The sequence below is a fragment of the Haemorhous mexicanus genome, chromosome 1, assembly GCF_027477595.1.
Source record: "Haemorhous mexicanus isolate bHaeMex1 chromosome 1, bHaeMex1.pri, whole genome shotgun sequence".
In the NCBI taxonomy this organism is placed as follows: Eukaryota; Metazoa; Chordata; class Aves; order Passeriformes; family Fringillidae; genus Haemorhous; species Haemorhous mexicanus.
The window spans coordinates 155,266,930-155,289,411 of NC_082341.1; the positions used below are offsets into that span (position 1 = coordinate 155,266,930).

The 22,482-nt window shown below is 42.1% G+C and overlaps 1 protein-coding gene across 5 annotated transcripts in view; it reads right to left on the minus strand.

The window, feature by feature from the left end:
• Positions 1-22,482, minus strand: part of TSNARE1 (t-SNARE domain containing 1) — a 450,161-nt gene that overhangs the window by 151,676 nt on the left and 276,003 nt on the right. For all 5 annotated transcript variants that reach the window (XM_059867827.1, XM_059867836.1, XM_059867801.1 and 2 more), the window contains one exon: positions 14,619-14,701. In XM_059867827.1, the coding sequence (XP_059723810.1) occupies positions 14,619-14,701 (83 nt within the window). The remainder of the gene's footprint in view (positions 1-14,618; positions 14,702-22,482) is intronic.

Sequence of the window (22,482 nt, forward strand, 5' to 3'; positions counted from 1 at the left end):
CCTGTTTCTCTCTGAAGATCCATCTGTGGATGGCTACACAGGGGCCAATATTTATTCATTTGTGTAAACAAAGCAGGTACACCAGGATTGTTTGATCTGCTGGAGAACCAATTCAACAACTTCTTTCTGTTCAATCCTAATTAGCTTTGTATACTAAAGTGCAAGGAAGACCAGGGAAAAGCAATGAAACAACACCCACTCTGCCTGTCACTGAAGGCAGTGCAGCTGAAAAAGACTGGAGATGGAATCCAATTCCTGGTGTCCACTGGGTGTTGGTGGCAATGGCCATGGATGCAGCAGACTGAGTGCCACAGCCAGCAGGCACAGCAGGCATTTCACAACCCCTGGGGCTGGGGGAGAGCAAAAAACATCCCTCAGCTGGTGCAGAAGCAGCATGGTCAGAGTGGGGGCTGTATTCTGCTTTCTTTCTGCCAGATTACTCCTGTCCCAATTCCAATGATTATCCAGATTCAAGGCAATGGCACCCAAAGCAGGATATGGTTTGGTGGCTCTTTTGCTGCATGCTGGAAAGCACTCCAAGTATTTAGAGAGCAACTTAAATTAAAAAAAAAATATTTAAAAGTAAGCTCGACTTTGTCTCCCATATCGTTTTGCTGCTTTGTATTTCCCTGTGCTCTCATTTCCTGCTGCATGGATCAATCTGCTGCCTGGTCTTGGGCATGCTGCTCTCATTTCCAAATCCTTGGACTTTCAGGTCTTACTTTATGGCTTGCTGCTGATCCTCTGCTATGTTTAAATCCTCTCTAAAAGCAATACCCAGAATTCAATGTCTTCCCTGCCAACACAATCCAGCTTTATGCAAGCAGTACCTATATTCAGCATTCTTTTTCTCTCTACAGTGACTTTCCAGGTTGATACAGAAATATGTCATTTCTCCTTTGTCCTCCAGCATGTCTGCTCCTAAAAGCTGTGAATTCTAGTTGCCATTTATAGAGGCTTTCAGCCAATTAATGACCATCTTTGAGATCATGGTGGAAAAGATTTGTTTCCATGTGTTATTTGGGATTAGTCTCTATCAGAGCCCAAGGCTCTAAGTAGAGCTTCAGTCCCCTCCTCATTTTGACTCTATTATCTCTTTTAGCACCAAAAAAACCCCCTGTCTTATCAAATTAAGAATTTCTTTTGGCCCTGGAAAAGTAGCATCAGTAGTAAAACAGCTATTCAATATCCTCACTGATCACAACACAGCTATTTCAAAATCTATGGGTCAAAAAATGTTTCTTCTGTTTATAAATACATCCCCCCCCAAATAAAAAAAAAAAAAAAACAAAAACAACCAAACAACAGAAAAAGCCAAAACAAAAAAGCACTGAATTGAACAAAGAGCACACCAAGTTCATCTCTGACTGGAAATCAGAAATAAAATTTAGGTTTCTTGTGACTCACAGCACAACAACTGGAGCTGGTGAACATGTGGCTCAGCTTTCTCAAAAACCATTCAAAGTGAGTAAGTGTATGCACCCCTGAGAGAATTTTTGAGTTTCCAGGGAGCTGCAAGCCCAAGCTGCTCTTCCAGGCAGGGCAAACCAGGAAAGGGGAGGACAGGAAGGGGAGCTGGGGCAGCACCCTCACCACCAAGCAGTCCCACAGCAAGAGCAGAGCAGGTCCAGTGACAAAAATCAGAGTCAACCCAAGGGTCAGGGACCTCCAGAGAGGAAATAAAGGAGATCCAAGGCCAAGACAGAGAGACAAATGGGTGAGTTGGGTTCAGCACAGTGCATGGGCAAGAAGAACAGAGTAATGGCACAGCTCATGCAGGGACCAAGAGCAAGGGACTGAATTTCAGTTTATCTCCCAGGTAAAGAGGTGCTGCTCCCATGGAAGCATCTCCAAGGATGCAGAGGGGTGTGTCTCAGACCTGCCCTAAATTATGGTCACACAAAACCCTGGGGCAAGGGGAAAATAAGCAAAGAGTGTCTGTGCACAAGGTTTGGCACCAAGCACCTGCTTCTGTACTCATAACTCAGAGGGGTGAGGCAGAGGCACAAATGGTGGCTCTTCATCATCCATACATTCTGTTGGGTGCAGCTTGGTCCTGTTCTTCCCAGGAATTTCCCAGGTCGTGTGTAGCACGTGGCAGGGACCATTCCCAGTGGAGTGTTTGGATGCTGTCCCTTTCTGCTCCAGAGATGTCCCTGCTCATTGCAGGGGGTTGGATTAGGTGATGTTTAAAGGTCACTTTCAACCCAAACCATTCCATGTTTCTAGTTCATAATTTAATCATGAGGACATAACCAGGCCTTGGATTCCCAGGACAGCCCCCGGCCTTATTTAATTCAGCAGTAGGGATACATTCCCTCCTGAGTCCTACCATCACATTCATTTTCCCTCTTCCTATAAATCCTCCTTATTTCCAGCCCTGATGCTAATCAAACATAACCAGACCTCAGAATTCCAACAGCTTGTTAAAGTGAAACGTGGTGATTATCTGTTACCCTTAAAAGAGACCACAATGCCAGCTCCCACAAATGTCAAATCAATGCCTGTGTGGCTCAGCTGCCTCATCCAAAGGACTGCTGAGGACACCCACCATGACTTTATTGACTACACTTCTGTGGAAATCATTTGGACAACAAACCTGGGACACCTGGAAGACACGTAGAAAATACTGGGATAAAGTGATTTATGGGATTTAATAGCTTTAAGTTGAAGGAGGGTAGATGTAGATGAGATGTTAGGAAAATATTCTTCCCTGTGGTGGGTGAGAGTAGTGAGGACCTGGCACAGGCTGCTGCTGTGGCTTCCTTATCCCTGGAAGTGTTCAATGCCAGGTTGGATAGGGCTTGGAGCAACCTGGGATAGTGAAGGTGTTCTGACCACGGCAGGGATTTGGAGCTGGGTGATTTCCCAGGTCCCTTCCAACCAAAGCCATTCCATGATTCTATGATTCGTCCCTAGCACCCAGTCTAAGCAGAGCTGACAGAAAATGCTGAATCTCATCGCCTTTGTCAAACTAAATCAGCAATTTTGGCCCCTAAAGCAGTTTCCAAACAAGAACTTTGGAGAGGAGAAGGCAGGGGAGGAGGAGAGGATGAGAATGAAAATCAAAGAATGATTCATGGCTGCAGCATTTTCTGATTAGATAATGATGCTTTGTGATACAATATGAACATGTCCTGTTTACACTGGACCTTGCAGCGTGATCTGACAGGCAACAGTAAAAGCAATTATACAAACACCATTCCTGAAATATGTTTCACTAGATATTGTTACAGATATCCAGTGCTAGAGACTCAACATCTCCCCAGGAAGTATTTCAATCTCCTTATCATTAAACAGCTTTTCTTAATATCAGCCCTGATTCTTTCCTGCTGCAGCTTAAGTCTATTACTTCTTGTTCTTCCCAACTGTAATAAACAAAAAAAAAAAAAAGCAGTGATTATTCTTTTCCTCTATGCAGCAGACTTTTATGTACCAAGAGACCTGTATCTTCAATTCTATCTTTTCTTTTTTAGTTTAAACAACTCTTTTTGTAATCTTTCCTCTGCAGCCTGGCTCAGCAGCTCTTGGATCCCTCCTGCTGCTTTCCCATGCCCTCAGTAACTGCCCCGTGCCTCAAAGGGAGTGCCCAGCACCAGAAAGAAGATTAAAGTGCCCTATTCTAATGTGATGAAGACTCACACAAAAACCACATTAGGATTAATTAATTTAATAGAGAATTAAATTAATTAAAGCCGCATTAAAGTAAAATTAATTAGAGAATTATTTTTGCGAGGAAACGAAAGCTTGTGTTCTCAGCCCAGGCAGAATAAACTGCCCTGCAATGGGATCTCCCCAGCTCAGTGTGGCTCACTCCCACCCAAAGGCAAACATCTGGATCTGAGCTGCCCTGTGGGGTCTGGCACATCCCCACAGACCTGAGGGATGCAGCACAGGCCATTTGGGGCTGGTACAGACCCCATAGTCTGGGGGACCCTATGGCATCACTGATCCCATCTCCCAGCAGCCATATGAAATCAAAATGCTTTCCAGATCTCCAGTGAGGGTGTAGGGCACCTGGGCAGCACAGCCAGTGATTAATTCCTGGTTTGGATACACCCAAAGTTAGTTAAGATGGATCCCACCTTATGCCTCAGCTGAGCTGCAATGAATTCCATGTTCATGCTCACTGCTCATGGCAGAGAAAAGCAGAACTTGGATTTTCTTCTTCTTGAGATGCAAGGAAACCATGCTGATAGTCACCAAAAATTAGGTTTAATTGTTTCTTCACTAGTTTCAGATCTATTTAAATCTTGCCTGGATAGGGAGAAACATGGCCTAGTATTAACAAGACTGCAATCTCTCAAACTAGAGCAAGATTAGCATCTTTATACTACTCAATATTCAGTAATAAACCCTTTTAAAGGCACAGCTGGGAAGAGTCAGGGAAAGCTTGGAGACTGTGAGTAGAATTTAAGATTTCTCTGCTTAGAAAAAAATAAACTTACCTTCACACTCATGAATTCTCCCCAGTACTATTAAATCAGCAAATGTGATCTGTACAGTGGATAAAGCTCTATTCTCCTTCCATTAATGTGCCTTTGACATCAGTGAAAGCCTGAAGTTACAGATTATTCCCTTTTCTTTAAACTCTTAACAAAAAAAAAATGTTTCAGAAAAAAGGTAATATCCACTGGGATGGACTCTAAAGGGGAAAGATAAACACTAATAGAGTTTATTTTACTTTTTATATGCTTCAAGTCTGTGTAAGAAAAATGTCTTCTACAGTAAAAAGAACTGATGCAAGAATTGTGTCTTGTAAATGGACAGCACTGCTGTCTGTAAAAAGGAAGAATGACACGTTGTGGCTCACTAACCAAAACCCAAAAAACTATGAAGAATATACCCCAGCCCACTAAAAATGGATCAAATGCAGCACTTACTGTAACATAAAAATCATAATGAATTTTCTACCCACCTTGTAAATTGTTTTTCCTAGAGTCACCTTAAAAAAAAGTAAAAATGAAGTTGTGCTTTAGGAAGAGGAACAGGTTCCTGTGGATGTTTCCTAGTCTCCTAAATTCATTCCACAGAAAACTTTAAGCCCTTCATTCCCCAGCAGGGAATTTAGGAATGACTGAATCTTGTCAAAGGCTTGAGCTGACAATCCTGAACTCATAACAGGGTGTGAGATAGAACAAAATTAAGATACATCAGAGCCAGCCAGAGAAGAACAAGTTTCTCCTGCAAATCTTCTAAACAAGGACAATCCTCATGTGATAGAGTTATAGAAAATATTTCTCTGAAGACCAGGAAGGCTCTTTGTCTAAGGAGACCCTTTCTCCTCACAAAGAGAGATATGCAATGACCCTTTCAAAGTGAAATGAAATCCCAAATTGTCCCACCCTGCACAGAACTCCTTGCTTTTTATTCCTCATTTCAAAATGTTTCCAAGAGCTTTGTGTGTTGCTGAAGTCAGATTTAGAAAGGCTATAATTGACTCTCTTTTCTCCTCTTGAGCACAAGTTGAACTTAACAATTCCCATTCTCCACTTCTGATAGTGCCCGGCCACGACCCCAGAGCTGTGCTACAAAGGTGTCCTACCAGGCCTGTGATTTCTTTCAGGAATATGGAAAACACCTTTGATTAAAGTGCTCCCAGGCTTTGTCAAAATGGAAATAAAAGCAATTTCATTTTCTGTAGCTTTTTTCTCCTTACACATCATTTTCCCTTCATGATCAATACAGTTATTAAAGCACACCAGGGGAATTAGCATTTACTTTCCCAGCTACTTCCTGACCATTGGAGATGTCCCAGGTTCTTTGCAGCATTTAAACACAGCTAGCACAGGTGAAAGTGATTTGGGGAGGAACAACAGCCTTCCATAGCAGAAGCCAGAAGGGCAGCAGGATTCCCTACCAAGCACAAAAGGATACTAAATATTAGTTTTAGGCAAAAATGTCAAACTCTCACTGTCTAGTAAAGTGGTTTTTCAAAGGTTCTTTCCTCCTGGGCACTGTTCATCACAGACTGAGGTACAATATCCAAGAGAAACAGGATGAGCAATCTTCCAGAGGCATGGGAAAGGAAGTCTGATTAGATGATGCCGTACTGATGGCAGATCCCTTACACCATCCCTATGGAAAGGGGGACTGTTAAACTGGTGCTCATCAAACAAATCAAGTTAAAAATCAAGACACAGAAACTGGAATATAAATCCCCATAGTAGAATTCAACTATTAGTTTCACTGTGGCTTTGAAAACCAATCTGGCATCTTTTAGAGTCACCCAATGGCTTAGCTTGGGAGGGACTTCAAAGATCATCTCATTCCAAACCCCCCACCATGGGCAGGGACACCTTCTGCCATCCCAGGTTGCTCCAAGCCCCATCCAACCTGGCCTTGTACACTTCCAGGGATGGGACAGCCACAGCTCCTCTGGGTGATATGTGCCAGGGCCTTCACTCTCCTAGTGAAGAATTTCATCCTTACATCCAATTGAAGTTGACTCTTTTTCAGTTTAAAGCCATGGCCCCTCGTCTTGCTGCTCCAACTCTTCTTAAAATTCCCTCTCCAGGTTTCCTGTCCGTTCCCTTTAGGCACTGGAAGGGGCTCTAAGGTCTCCCCAGAGCCTCCTGTTCTCCAGGCTGGACACCCCCAGCTGTGCTAGCCTGGCTCCAGAGCAGAGGGTCTCCAACCCTCTGAGCATCTTTGTGACCTCCTCTGACTCACTGACACTTCAGTGACATTCGATGACATTTTCGTCCCGACGAGGGGAGAGGAATGATGCATCTATCTCATCAGAAGGCTAATTAATTACTTAATTATACTATGTTATTCTCTATTATATTACACTTTGTTACATTACATTTAAACTGAATTTGCTAAGCACTCAACTGCACTTTATTGCACAACATCCTGTGACTCTCAGCCAACAGTCCCGACACACACACACACGCTTGGCCCCAATAGGCCAAGGAAACAAAACACCACAGCTTTGGGTAAACAATCTCCAAATTGCATTCTACTTTGGCACAAATGTAGGCACAGCAAATAAGACAGGAATTGTTTTGATCATTCTCTGAGGTTCAGAGAATGTGAATCCCAGAAATATTCTTGGGAAGATTGCCTTGCTTTTCCTTGTGAGGAGAAATGTGGCTATGAGTGACTTTACATGGAATTCTTGAGGAATGGTGACACTGCCTAGACAGAGTCCCTGCACCAGACAGGAAAACTGAGCAGGAGAACCCTGCTGCCTGCATGTGCAGATTTTCAGCAGAGGTTTCCAGTGCAAACACTGACCAAGCTTGACCATTTTGCTGCTTGATGAGATGTGACAAGCTCACAGCCCAGTGCAATAACACTTCAGGCTACACAGCTGGGACTCAAGGATACTTAAATTCTGTTCCTCATTTCCATGGATCCCAGATAGGTATGCATCTCCAGTGATAACATTCCTAACTCCTTAGTGTCTCTAGCCCATTAGGAGGTAAGTTTAATACAATTTTTCAAAGCTTTGACCTTTGAGCAGGGCAATTTATTATATCTGCTGCCACTGGGCACAAAGATGAGTCTAAGTGTGGTTTTCCAGTCAGTAACCAAGGATTTCCATTCACTCCTCTGTTAAATGAGGCCATTAAGAGAAATGTAACTCACTAGTTTATTCTGCTGCTAGCAAGGGAAAATTGCTTTTTAATCTCTGACCCCTCAAAATGAAATTGTACCCTGGAAAGAGATTCTGTTAAACAAATGAATTAGAAAAACAAAAGACAGTCTGTGATTTCCTTCTGCCATCTCTGACTCATCACAAATCAGACTTGTTCAGAGCTTTCAAAGAGAAAATTCTTGCCTTTGAAATATGAAATGCAGGCCACCACAATCAGTGAAACTGATAGTTTTAAAATAAGAATATTCTTGACTTGGAACAGCCCCAGAGCTGCATATACTAAGGTGAACAGTCAGTAAAATCTGGGTCTACCTACTCATCTTCTCACCAGAGAAAACAGATTGATCACCAATGGCTCACCACTAAACTTGCTCCCAAGTCTTTCATATCACACAAAATCACAGAATAGTTTGGGTCATGTGGAACCTTAAAGATCATCCAGTTCCAACTTCCTGCCACGGACAGGGACACTTTCCACTATCCCAGATTGCTCCAAACCCCATCCAACCTGGCCTTGGACAATTCCAGGGATGGAGCAGCCACAGCTTCTCTGGGCAACCTGTGCCAGGGCCTCACCACCCTCATAGGGAAGAATTTCTTCCAAATATCCAATCTAAACACGCAATCTGTCAGTTTAAAGCCATTCCCCATTGTCTTATCACTTTGCCCCTGTAAAAGTTCCTCTCCACATTTGTTGTATCCCCCTCCAGGTACCTCAAAGGCCACAATAAGTTTACCCTGGAGTCCTCCCTTCTCCAGGTTGAACAATCACAATTCTCTCATCCTTTCCTCACAGAAGAGGTGCTCCATCCCTCAAATCATGTTCATGGCCTCCTTTGGATTCCTTCCCTTCTCCACTCATGCCCCTTCTGCTTCCTCCTTGAATGGCTTGTGCTTAAATAAAAAATGAGCTCACAGTGGATAATTTGGTTTTTTTCTTCCAAAAATTTCACAGCTGGTGTTGTATAATAAAGGGAAAAAAAAAAAAAAAAAGACTAAGCTACTACCTGGATCAGGCATCTGCCCCTTTTGGATGGTACAAATGAAGAGATGATCTGCTGTGATTGAAAACGGCCTGAAAGATTTTACCTTTACACACAGGAACACATGACAACCAAAAGCTCTAAACAACCCCTTTCTTAATAAATATTTGATCACACAGATCCATTATTTACAGAAAACAAGGAGAGTTTTAAATAAATGTGGCTCAGACCTTGCTGAGGTTAAGCTGCTGGATTCTCACAGTTCATTTATCACACGGACTGGCGCTGACTCGAACACCACTTCCCACAGAAAGCAGCTGTTTTGTAAACGGCTGCATTAAAATACAGTAAAAAAGCAGGCAAAGGCAGAAGCTTCTTCAAAATAAAGCACTCTACAATCTGAAAACTCAGCCTGCTGTTTATTGGGAGCCAGTGAGCAAGGAAAAAAGGAGGCAGAAGTTTTATTGCAACCAGCTGCTGCAGGTGAAGGGTCTGGAGCACGAGTCTGATTGATGCCTTGTGAAGGCTGAACTAGAACAGAGACTGGATAGAGCTAAAGAATAAAGTAGGAATTTATTAGAAAGCCTTAACAGATCCACCTTGGGCAGCACAAGAGCCCAGCCAGGGCTACACCCAGATGAACCAAAATGGTCACAAAATGCCCAATTGCTTACGGGGTCTCACTCTTATACCTCTGGTCCATTTGCATATTGGAGTTAATTGTCCAATTCCAGCTCCAGCCCATGAAGTCCCATCCTTCTTGTTTTTCTTTCTTCATTCTGCTGCTGTTTATGCTCTTGGGCCTGAAATTTGGATCCTTTGTCCTGTCCTTGGTCCCCAGCTAGAGAAGGAATTGTTTTGTCTACCAACTCTGTGAAGAGAGCTCACCGTCCCCTAATATGAAGCTCAGAATTATGCACTAAAGCAGTACAGAATCTGAAAAATATAAAAGCTAAAACCTGAGGCATCATGATGCAGAGCAGATGAGGGAGCTGGGGGAGCTCAGCTTGGAGAAAAAGAGGCTCAGGGAGAACCTTCTTACTCTCTGCAGCTCCCTGAAAGGGAGTAGCCAGGTGGGTCTCAGTCTCTTCTCCCAGGTACAAAGTGACAGGTTAAGGGGAAATGGCCTCAATTTGCATCAAGATAGTCCAACCATGCTGGTCCCCCATGGCTTTGAACTTGCTGCATGACTGCTGCACAGGTCAGGGTGCAATCATGGTGCCAGTTGGCTCTTAATGATAAAACTAAGGTTAAAATTATTTAGTGGCAGCTAAAGACAAGGTCTTAGAGCATATCCACAGTGAAGAGGAGGAGATGATCTTCATTGTCACAATATTTATAAGCAACAAGTGCTTTCAGAGGCTACCATGCCAAAAAATTTCAATGACTCTGAGAAGGTGATTTTTGAAACTCAAATTTTCTTTTGTTGTTAAAATAACAATGAGTTATTTGAGTGAAAGTTGAAGACAGTCCCTTATCAGTGGCCTCCAGGCAATAAGATCTCTGCAAATATCACAGATTTATGAGGCTTTTTTTCCTCAGAGCTCCAGCCTTCAAAGTGCCCCTCTGTGTACCCATGAAAGCCAGACCCAGGAATTGCTTCATTATTGGAAAAAAACCTCATTGTTCTTAGACTCCACACGTGGGTCACTGAACTGCTGTTTGCCTTTGCAATGCCAGGGAATCCAAATTAGCTTGACTTCCACAGAGGGTATAGGGAAGGAAAGCAACCAGCAGGAATCAGAGCAACACAAGCAGCTCTTCCAAAACAAATTAGCTTCAGCAGTCAGCACACAGAGTCCTCAGTAAGTGAGGCCAAGCTGAACTTAGGCCAAACTTTGCATAAAAAAAAGAGCAACTGGTTTAATGTGCACTCGTGGAGTCTGTGCTGGTTTCTTCTCTTCCTCTCAATCCATCTGCAGGAAGCTCTGAGCAAAGTGAGCAAAGTAAAAGTGCACATCTCTACACAGCCACCCCTTTAGTGTGATGTCCAGCCCACCTAAACTAACTTCAGGGGCAGGTTGGGTGTCTAGATATTCTCTTTTGCCCAATAAAGAGACAGGTGATGGACATGGGATTAATTTTCTATGGGATATTTGTAGTATAATTGATATAATCTCAATTTAATGGCCAAAGGAGAGAACAAACTTGTCCTAGGAGGCAGCCAGCAGACCTTCCTATGTCAGACATCTCCTGTGGGATGAGACAAGATGTGCTGAAAGCAATTCCTTCTCATGTATCATGGATAGGAGACACTTAATCACCACCAAAACCACTCATATCTGGTCCAATAGATCCCTCTCCTCCAGAGAGCAGTTTGACCCAAGTTATAATTGGTGTTTTGAGATGGGTGGGATGAATCATTTTCTCTGGGGGCAGAGAAAAGGAAATTTCAAGAGGCAAATCTGGGCTGTTGGTATTAATGGCAGGAGTCATCACTCCTGCTCAAGGCCCAAGAGAAATGAGACCCTCACTGAAAAGAGAGGCACAGAAGCAGGACCAGCACAGGAGAGAACTTTGAGTGGCTTCTCCCTGCAACATTTGTCTGCCTCTCAGCCATTTTTCAAACTGAGATTTTCTACTGAAAGTAGTATAAAAAAAGTCAAAATTAACACATTTCTATGAGCAGCAAGGTTTTCATATGGAAAAAAGGCTTCCTTCTGGTATCAAAATTCAACTCTTATTGCTTTCATCTGCTTTTTGACCCTGTGTGTTCCCACAGATAGTGCACTGAGGCAGCTTAACTGTGACTTGTAGTAAAAAAAAGTTTAGGCAGAAACAATTATTTTCCAATTATAATTTAAAATGAAAGAAAAAAAAATCTGCTTTTATATCTATATTCCAAAGCTCTGACAGCTCCCACTAATCTTTTAGAGTTTAGATGGGGCACATGAGAATTCACTCAGAGTAATAAAACACTGCTTTTAGCACACACATCTCAAGAGGAAGGAGCACCTTACCAAATTTAAAATGCAAAGGAGCTTCTTGTGAAGATATTTACTTCTTTTTTAAACATTTCTATAATTTCAGGGAAACTAAATGTCTTATTTTCTAGTAGCTAAGTAAAAACTATTTACTGGTTCTTTGTTATGTTAATGTGCAGGTTGGGACTGGTTCTCCAAGCTGTATTGTTGAAGTGACTGCATGGGTTACATGCAAATATTGTGCTAAATAACCAGCCACTGAATCATTATTCCTGACAGAAATCCCTCCATTAAGTTCTACAGAAGGTCTTAAACTCAAATGTTTCAGTGGTGTTGACATTTCTGATTTCTCAATTTATGTATGCATTTGTTGGTAGACTAATAAAAACACTACACTGACTAATAAAAAAACTGCATACACACACACACACACACACACACACACACGTTTATATACATATAAACAGCAATAAATAACAAATGCTTGTAAGCCAGCCTGCATTTACAGGATGATCACACTGTAACATAAGTAACAAGCAAACATACTCATGAATTAGCAGTTTAACATAAGAAGGAAAACTGCTAGGTAAGATTTAAGAAACAGTTTGTGCCTTTGGTCCCTGGGCAGCACAGATGAGCCAGATGGAATTTGGAGCATGTAAAGCTCTGGCAGGTCCCTTAAAAGCAGCTCACCCACAGGGCCATCTGGCTGATGGCTCTCCCAAACCCATCCCAGATATTTCCAAAGCATCCAAAACCAGGCAAACCACCAGGAAGGACGACCTGCACTCACACTGCATTATCCAAATGTCTGCAGGGGGCATCAGCCTTCCTCCCTACAGCATCCCTGAGGGCTGTGGCACCAGGGCCCTTCCTGTCCCACCATGGGGACCGTGCCTCTTTGGGTGTAAGAAGAGCAGATTTTGTGGCACACAACAGATGAGGCATAACATGCATCTTGACCAGCCCCAGGCCAGCAGTGGAAATACAAAAATGCCACCTCATTTTCTGTTCATGGTGACAGAGTGAGCTGGGTTTATGTTGAAACCCTGGTTACTGAGAATTTTAGTCTTCCTGTGCTGACAGGCACTGACGAGAACACTGCATTTGATGTGAGGGTCTGGAGAAGGCTTCCAAAATTGAATGATACAACTGGGCTTGTGGGTGTGGAGTTTAAGTGTGCAATATCACACACCTTTCTAAGGTGGAAAACTTAGAGTTTAAGGTTTTAGAATATAGTAATATATATAAACAAGATGGAGGAGGCTGGTCCTTCTTCTTCACCTTCTTCTTCACCTTCTCCATGGGTTTGGGTGGTTTTGTGCAATTGAATAAAAAATTGTTGAACAGGTGGTTGGTTATTGGGTTAAAAGTAAAAAAAAAAATGTAGGTGTCATTTCTTAATTGGACAGTTTATCCTTAAAAGGCCTTGTAGAAAGAGAGAGGGGTCTCCATTTTCAGTTTGTTAAAGTGCTGTAGAACTCAGGGTTTGTGAGACATAATACAGATAAGAACTAATAAACATCTTAGTCAGAACAAGAAATACCATCTCACGCATTTCATCCTGACCCTGGCAAAAAAGAAGCAAAGACTCCACAGGTTTACACATATTTTTCTGGTGATCCACATCCAGTAGGGCACAGGACAGTTCCCTGTGCTCCACAGGAGATCTGGATTGCACATTTCCTTTAGCAGCCAAAGTTTTTAAAGTGATATTTGTCATTATAGGCTTGTTTCAAGTGCAAGAGAGACTCTGTTTTCTCGTGTACACCAATCAGTTCATATTTATGCCCTTGGCAGGGGTCGCCTCGCTAAAACTGGTTTTATCTTTATCCTGATGAACATATCTGAGGAAAAAGGGCCTCCTGTCTGGGCAGGCTATTTCAGCAGCTCCTGCTGGCTGAAGGAAGCTGAGCCTTTAGACTGTGCTGCATTCATTTTCTGGCTGACTCCTCTTTGACCTTCTTAGCCAAAGTCATCATTAACTCATTTACAGCTTTGCAATCAGCTCTACAGTCAGGTCAAGTATTAAATCCATTCCAGTTTCATTTTAGACTCCATGTAACAAGTTATTTTCAAAGTGAATGCAGGATTACATGCAGGGCGACACACATTATCTTAAAGATATATACATTAAAAACCAACATGGAGCTGAAGACAGCGCTTATTTTCTGCAATATCAAAGTTCTACAAAACTCACTCTTATTACCCAAAATGGGGACAATGTGTTTCACCTGGAAATGAGCCGTAGATAATTTTAAAATCACGTCACTCCATTGCATCAGACTAGAATGCCTGTGAGTCTTTCTCCTTTGGTCTGGAAGCTCACAGGCACCATGTGCTCTCAGGGGTCTCAGCTACATTTTGTCAAAACTCCAGACACATGAAAATCACCAATTTATGCTTGAGAAAAAAGAAAACTAGCAGGTTTTTCTTCTGTCAGTCACAATGCAATTGATAATTTTTTGATTGTTCATTCCCCCACCCCCCTTCATCCCCCTAGAAAGTACTAACTATAACCATCAAAGAGTTCTTTCTAGGCAAGCTATTTTCAAAAAATATTAAGGTTTGTATGTGTGTCTGTGTGTATGTTTTATTCCTGCTCCAAGAAGAAAAAAAAAAAAATCCCTCAAATTGCTTTTGAAAAGTGCTGAACACCACCACCAGAGCCATTATTCACCAACCACATCATGTTGTTTGACAACTCAACTCGTTTTCCCAAAGTACTGTTTCCTGATTATAGGGAAACACACCAAACAGAAGCACATATGGAATTAAATGATGTGCTTTTTATGGTGTCTTTCCAAGAACAACAGTAGCTAATTGTTGACTTTCCTACTGGCAAATGTCTGTTTAATATGCAGATTTCTTAATGACTACTCTAAAGCAAATTGTCTGTGCTATGGTAATCTAATCATATATATATATATATATATATATATCTATTTTTATATATAAAAAAAGTTAAGAATACTTAGGCTATGCTTTATCATCTTTCCAGGCAGAACAAATCCATGTGCCCAGTGGTTCACAGCTGCCAGGTGTTCTGTTTATTGTAAATACTCTCACTGAAAGCATTTGTAGTGTTTTTTTAGTCCCACTTACTTGGTGCTGACTTGCTTTTGCCAACTGCTCATTGGCTGATTCTACGTTGGAAGAAGAGGCCTCAATGTTGGCTTCAATGCTATCTGCAAATTAAAAGAAGATAATTACAGGGTAATTAAGCCAAATTAAAAACAAAAATTACAAATGACAAAATAAACCAAAAAACAAAGGTTTTACACCAACAGCAATTTACTCATGGGCATAAAGAGAGGAGCAGCCTCTTGCTTGTGACCTGCATTTCTGCAGGGAAGTAGGACCAACACCCATTTTGATGGACATCCAACCCATCAATCAGAGGCAGGATGACTGACAGCTCTCCTCTCACAGGATGGACGTTGCCTCTCATCCCATACCTTCTGAAATCAATGGGAAGAGCAACAGGGAATTCAACAGAAAGTGGCTCAAGACTGACAAATTTACTGGAGTAAATCACAGAAGGGACATGTCACCTGAAATAATCTCATTATTAGAGCTCAGGGACAAGATTCATGTGGGTCCACATGGGTTATAATCATCTCAGACAATATCACAGGGAGCAAATCCAAGGTGTGCAGTTCCTCCCACTTTCCAGGAGTCAATCAGATTAAACAAACCACAATCCAAACTCCTGGACCACGTTTCCAAGCTGCTGTGGAGGTCTGTAAAATGGCTCAGATTAAGGAAAAATGCTGGCATCTACAATGAAATGAGAAGAAACTCACCCTACATTGCTATGTTTGGCACTGGGGGAAGCCTGGATGAACAAGAAGGAATCAAAATGAGACTGGAAAAGAAAGATTATCAGCTACCCATTACAACTGGGTCTCCACTTCCATCACAATCAAATATTAACTTTGACTCCTGACAGCTATGATATGAAACCTGCAAAAAAGATTTTGTTTTTCCAGCAGAAATTTTGGAAATCTCGACCCCCAGGAGATGTGCAACCGATAATTTCTGCTCACAGTGGAAGAGGATGTGCCCTTGGTCTGTTTCTTGATCAAATGGGTGGTTTTGAACACAAAAAACACCAGAGAGTGCATGAACTCAATCAGGAGAACTCAGCCTCAGGTAGAAATTGGAGAACAAAGTTCCAGGGATTTCTCTAATCCTTAACAAAATCAACAGAAATTCTTCAATTAATAGTATAAGGAGTTGGATTAAGACATGCCACAAAAGATTAAAGTAATTTATTCTTTAAGGTTCTAAAGGAAAGAACAGGAATTAATCTTGCCACTTTTGTGGTGGACAAAGAAATGAGGGTTTGCAGATAATTTGTGGAAAGCGCTTGCATTCACATTTTTGCCATTTTTAAATGAAACAGTGTTAAAGTCTGTTAAAGTCTGTTAAGGTAATTATGCACTTATAACTCAAAATAAAATACATTTTTAGCAAAGCAAAGAAAAGGAAAAAAAGCCCCACAAACAAAAGAGAAAAAGAGGAAAACCTCCAGTGCCTAATCAATGTAACAGAACTTGGTCATGGATGAAGTTCCTTGGGATCTTAGTGCAGACACCCTTCACTGCTCAACATCTCTAAAAGGCTGATTGGCCTCAGAAAATGAATCATTTAGGCAGAGAGGAGCTACAGAGAAGAAATGTATTAAATATATCCTTCTAAAACAAGAGTAATCTGTCTGCACTTCTCCTGGGGAAGAAGGAAATCATAGAAGCAGCTTAATTTAGCTCCCTTTAAAGGCCCTCCAGAGGAACCCAACACTTTCCTCTGCCTGCAGGGAGGCCTGAGGAGATTTGCCTTTGTTAGATAAAATTAAACACTGTGTACACCCCTTTAGTGCTCCCTGGAATGGGAGAATCACACCTTGGGCAGAGCTTTTGAGAACATCATCTCTGTTTTTCCAGCACAGGCGTTCCCAGGTTAGAAGGACGTGCTCCATGTCCTGGGTGAGTTGATGGCAGCTCACAGAGGGAGCCTGGGCCCTGGTGGAACTTTTTCTGCTCACTCCTTTGGCCAGTGGGGGAATACCAGCCTTGGAATAAGTGAAGCTCCCATTTAAATTCTATTTTTTGAAGCAACTTGTAATCCTGAGGCACAGGGGAGAAACTAAGAAAAAAAAAAACCCCACCAAACCAGCTCCAAAACTCTACAATAATGAGACATAAATATGTAAAGCAATTTAAGCAGAAATTTCTGCTGATTAACACAGGGAAGCAAGGAGAGGAAAGACAATTTGGCTCAAATCACAGAGAAATAAGCAATAATTCAATGATGGTAATAAATCAATGATGAATATGCTACTGACAGGCATTTCTTTGTGAATCTCTGCTGAACAAGTGGTGGTTCACAGCCTCACCCTGGCCACTTTCAGGCTCCTTCCCAAGGTGCCTCTCACTTGGGGATGGAGAGACAAGGGTGGAGGACAAGGGTCCTCAGTGGACAGAAAAAACCTGCTGGAGGGATCTGGCATGAAGGGACAGTGAGTTTGTTCCCAAACAGATGAGATAATCCAGCCTTGGGTCCGGAATTTCTCAAAGAAACTGAATCCCACAACAGCTTTCTGCCTTCAGACTCTGCTGACAAATTTATTGCAAAATTTGAGAACAAAAATCCCAAGGGCGTGCAGTCGACATTTTGATAAACTCAGGGATAGGGCTGCACCAAAGCAGATGGTGCTTGCAAACAAATACATCACAGAATTAGGAAAATATTTATATTTTTTCATCTCAAACACAGTCTTGCAATAGGACTAGTGAAGGTGACAGAGCTAGCCAGGCTTTAGATTCAATTTTTTATGATTTCATGACACATTTATCACACAGAGATGGAAATAAGGATGACCCCAAGAGGTATCTTTCAGTTCCAGCTATTTATCAGTGTCCTGAGATCAAGCCCTTCTAATGACCAACAGGATTCTTATATGGGAAATCACTGGATTGACAGTGGCTGGAGTGGGGGGTTTTGCCCTAATCTTTCAAGGAATCACTCACATGGCCTGGATTTTTACAGCAGCAACAATGGATTGGTTTCACAAGGCAGAATTTCAGCTAAATCACTTGAAAGACAGGAAAGTGAGCTCATGAATGAGAATTTTTAAATGCTCCCACTTGGCAGAAACCAAAATGGGCCCCTTCAGGTTTTCATAGTATGCTTTTATTTTTAGCACTTTAATAAGCTTAACCCTCTTTTATGGCTACAACTTCTGGCTAAAAATAATCAATATAGCACACTGAGAGGCACAATAAAAAGAAGAAGGAAAAAATTTAGGAAAGGAGTATTTTGGTAATGCATAGAGGTTTCTTTCCTAATTAAAGGCCAAGTTTGGAGGAAAATTGCTTTCAGCATGAAAATGAATTTTGCCCATTCGAATTGCCGTGTACTTGGAAAGTTTTAAGTGCCATTCCACGAACAAAAGGCCCTCAGGCTTAGTGAAGACAGAACTGTGGATGTTAAAGGGAAAGAAAACCCTGACAATTCTTCCAGAGCAAAATTTAAAATGGCTTAGAGTTAGTCATTTGCAAACTTCAATGTAAACATCGAGTTGTAAATTCTGCACACGAGAGGATTTATAAAATAATCGTGCTCATATGTTAAATTCAGGCTAAATGGGTCACACTGGCTTAGATTGGTGCAAGAAAATACAATTTTCAGCACTGTGAGTCATCAGGAGCTGTGGTTATTGCTTCCAAAAAAAGGCAGATAGAACTTACCTTCCCATCTGATTTAAGCAGAGCTCTAATTCTTCCACACAACACATCACAGCCCTCAGAGGCAAAGACTGAGGCACTGAACAACCACTCAGCACCATTTTCCAGGCAGGCCTGGAAAGAGTATTTAAAGTACCCTAAAATGTCATAACCAGCTCTTCCTGTTGGTTTTCTTCAGCCAACAGCCCAAACCCCTTGGTCTGAATGAATAAAAGGGGCTACAGGGCAATGGCCAAACACCAGCATAAATTCACAGCACTTTTTCTCCTGAATGATTTATACTGTCCTTGAAATGCATCTTGGAAATGTCAAGTATCTGCTGCATATGGATGTGCTGAAAAAAAAAAAAAAATTGGTACTGCCCTGCCAGGGGTTTGCCATGCCTGCCAGGATACATCTCCCAGGGATTTCAAATTCAAACGTTTTCCTGTGTGTATCTGTTGGAAACCAACACGTCCTGTAAGAGAATGAGGCACCTCCTATCACCTGCTTGGTGCTAAAAGGCAGAGGGCAGAAATATTATCACTTTGGCATCTGCAAAGCAATTTACTGCTCTTTCTTGCAGAGACAAGCAGCCTCAAATTCCAGATGTTTGCCACAGAAGGGTCAGCATATGAAGAGTGTCGTGAGGGTGCATGTCCTGGACCCAGTGACCACTGCACACTCTCAGTCACCCACCCAAGGGCTCCTCAAGTCCCACATGATGCTCTCAGGTGGCCTGGGATAATCAATCCTTTAAACCCACAAAATTAGCACATCTGAGGACATTACATCACAACAGACCTGATTAATTTTTTCTCCCTATTTCCTTCCTTTTCTGATTAAAAAATGTTATTTCAACAAGAAGGGTTCGTTTTTTTTTTTTTAAAGTAATTTAGGGGTGTGTCAGATTTTTTTTTATTCCTCAAATAATCTCTGAATGTAATTTACAGGGCAAAACAGCTCAAATAGCTTTGAATGGGAAATACCAGAGAGTTGCCTGCAGCACACCCTTTCTTTCCACAGAATTAGAGAATCATGGACTGGTTGGAATTGGAAGGGGCCTTAAAATCATCTTGTTGCAACCCCCTGCCATGGGCAGGGACACCTTCCACTGGTCCAGGTTTCTCCAAGCCCTGTCCAACCTGGCCTTGAACTCTTGCAGGGATGGGGAGTTCATAACTTCTCTGGCAAACTTTCCCTTGTGATTTACACTCAATACAATTTTTTTTTTAAATTCTGTAAGACATCCAAATTAAAGAAAAATAAAACATGTTTCTTTAAATTTACAAATAAAAAAGAAGTAAATACCAATTTTTTTCCAACTCCAGCTTGTGAATTGAAACAGTTTGAATAAATCTCTTCATTTCATTTGTGTGCAGCATTTTTCAGAAGTCTTTTTTCGTCTATAATTAACACAAAGCTCACTTGCCATCACAGAGTTGAGTTATCAAGTCCTATTGCTGATGAAAGTAGTCTCAGTTTGTCACCAGAATCATAAGGTTGGTAGGGGTGTGGATTCATAGAAATAAATATATTTTATTTCTGCTTGCTGTCTTGGAAAGATCATATATTTTACCTACCAAGTAAGGTCACTGATATTTACAACTTGCTTGACCTCTTTTGCTTTACATGGCTCGTTTGATTTACTTAAACTGCTCAAGCCACGTTTCCCAAACAGTCTGGCAGAGAATTGCACCTCCCAGCAGAAATAAACCACCCACCTGAGCAGCTTCTGCCTTTCTGACATTTACTGCTCAATTGCAGCATTATTAGAAACTGAGACCATGGCAGTTCTAACTTCCCCAAAAACTGCTTTGGATAAATTGATGTGAGAAGAATCCTACGGGTGGCAATAAACCTCGTGGAAGGAAGAGCCTTGTTTCTTGTACAAAATTAGCTGGCTCATTAACTGTAATTATACCAGCCCAATCACATTATGAGGGTCAAACACAGAAATAAACACAGCAGACAGATCTTTAGGCGTTAGGAAATTTGCAAGTGTAGAGTTGCCCATCACTCTTCTCCTTGTAAACCAGCATGGGCTGTCTTACCAGCCCTGCCAGCACGAGAACTGAGTGTGAGAGTCCCCCTGCAAGGGATGACACAAAAATCACACTCACAGAGAGCAGGAGGAGGAGAGAAACTCAAAAGCTCATGCAATTTTTGTGTTGCTGGTTATCTGCAATAAAATGAGTCGGTCAGAGATCACAGTAGCCCACAGGTGGCTCCAACAACTCTGTCACAGCAGAGGTCACCAGCAGTGCCTCACATGAGACTGAGGGTGTCCAGCCCTGTCCAGAGAGCTGTCAGTGGAGGCCACCACGGCTGCAGTCCAGACAGAGAGGGAAAGGTGAGTGGAATAGAACACACCATGGAATAACAGAATGATTTGGCTTAGAAGATACCTTAGAGATCATATTGTTCTAACCCTCTGCCATGGGACAACTTACACTAGACCAGGTTGATCAGAAACCCATCCAACCTGGCCTGGAGTGGGTGGGGCAGCCACAGCTTCTCTGGGCAACCTGTGCCAGTGAGCCACTGACCATATCCTTCAAATTGTCACTCTGTGTGGCAACCTGTGCCAGTGACCCACTGACCACATCCTTCAGATTGTCACTCTGTGCCAGTGACCCACTGACCACGTCCTTCAAATTGTCACTCTGTGCCAGTGACCCACTGACCATGTCCTTCAAATTGTTGCCTACAAGGCAATTAAGGATAATAACACCATAAGGATAATAAAACCATACAATTTCAGCAGCTGGGGTGGTTTGCAATTAAGCTTTGTTAGACTAGAAGAAGCACAACTGATGACAGGGCATAAACTGAAGGTGGACAAAGAGGTGGGAAGAGGAATAGATTCAGGAACACCACAGTGTACCCTTCCTTCATGGGCTCTGCTCTCTACTGCCACATTACTCTGGGTCTTACCAAGTGGCTGAAAACAACACAGCCAAGAGATTTCCCAATCCATCAGGAACCAATAAGAACATAAATGTACACATTCCCATAACAGCCTCCTCTGAGATCACTTAGGGATCTCAACCAAATGAGAGACTTTGCAGGCCACATTCAACTGATCAGAGATATTAAAGCTGCTACATTCTGGTATTTGGGGACTGTTCTCGAGATGTGCTCATTTTCTGCAGATGTCACAACTGAGGCACATAACTTGGGAGGGTTTAGTTAAGGCTCCAGTTGAATGATTTCCCAGCTCAGTTTGCAGTCTGACAAGAGACTCCTGGCTGTGCTATCCAGGCAGTCAGACTGGAGGAGGACGTGCTGATGGGCCCTCTTGACAGTGTTTACATGTCAAACCAGCCTCCAGGTCAGAAAGGCCTGACTGGAATTGATTTCACAGGAAAAAAAAACAAACAAAAAAAAATTAAAAAAGAAAAGCAAACTCCAAACTGAAAAATCCTTTATGTATTCCAGCGCTTCCAAAATAAGCAACCCATTTGCATTCATGCAAATACCTTTTCCTTTGAAAGAAGTTCATTGCCATTGTTACCATCACTGGTAATAAGTGACAATGTGGCACTTCAGGGAAGGGCAGCATCACTCGAGGACTGAACACACTGGCCCATCAAGAAGTTCCTCCTGACTGAAGGAAACCAGCAGCTGCCATGTCCTTACTTCTTTTACCAGGTCTCTGGGCTCCAGCCTGACAGATACCAGGCAGAGATGTTTGTTAAGTGAAGGACCAGAGACTTTAGATCATGTTAAGAATTTTTTTTCACCAGTTATTCTTAGATATAAAAAGTCCAGACTTCAAGAGTGAAGTGAAGTGAAAGCCAAGTAGCACCAGCATCTCAGTCTGCATAAGTGTTGGTCTAAAAAAAAAGTCTGAGGAAGTCTTAAGCTTGACACAGTAGGACATTGATCTGTTCTGAGAAGGCCACCAAGTTAATTAGAGATTAATTAGAGGTTAATTAACCTCTCCTAAGAGGAAAGGCTGAGACAACTGGAACTGTTCAAACTGGAAGAGAGAAGGGTTTTGGTAATCTCATAGTGTCCTTCAAATACCTGAAAGGAGCCTGCAAGAAAGATGGAGAGAGATTATTTACAAGAGCCTGGAGTGACAGGACAGGAGGGAATGGATTAAAATTGAAATAGAGTAGGTTTAGTTGGAAGAAATTCTTCCTTGTGAGGGTGGGGAGGCCCTGGCACAAGTTTCCTAGAGAATTTGTGGTTTCCCAAAGAAGTCCCATCCCTGGAATTGTCCAAGGCCAGGC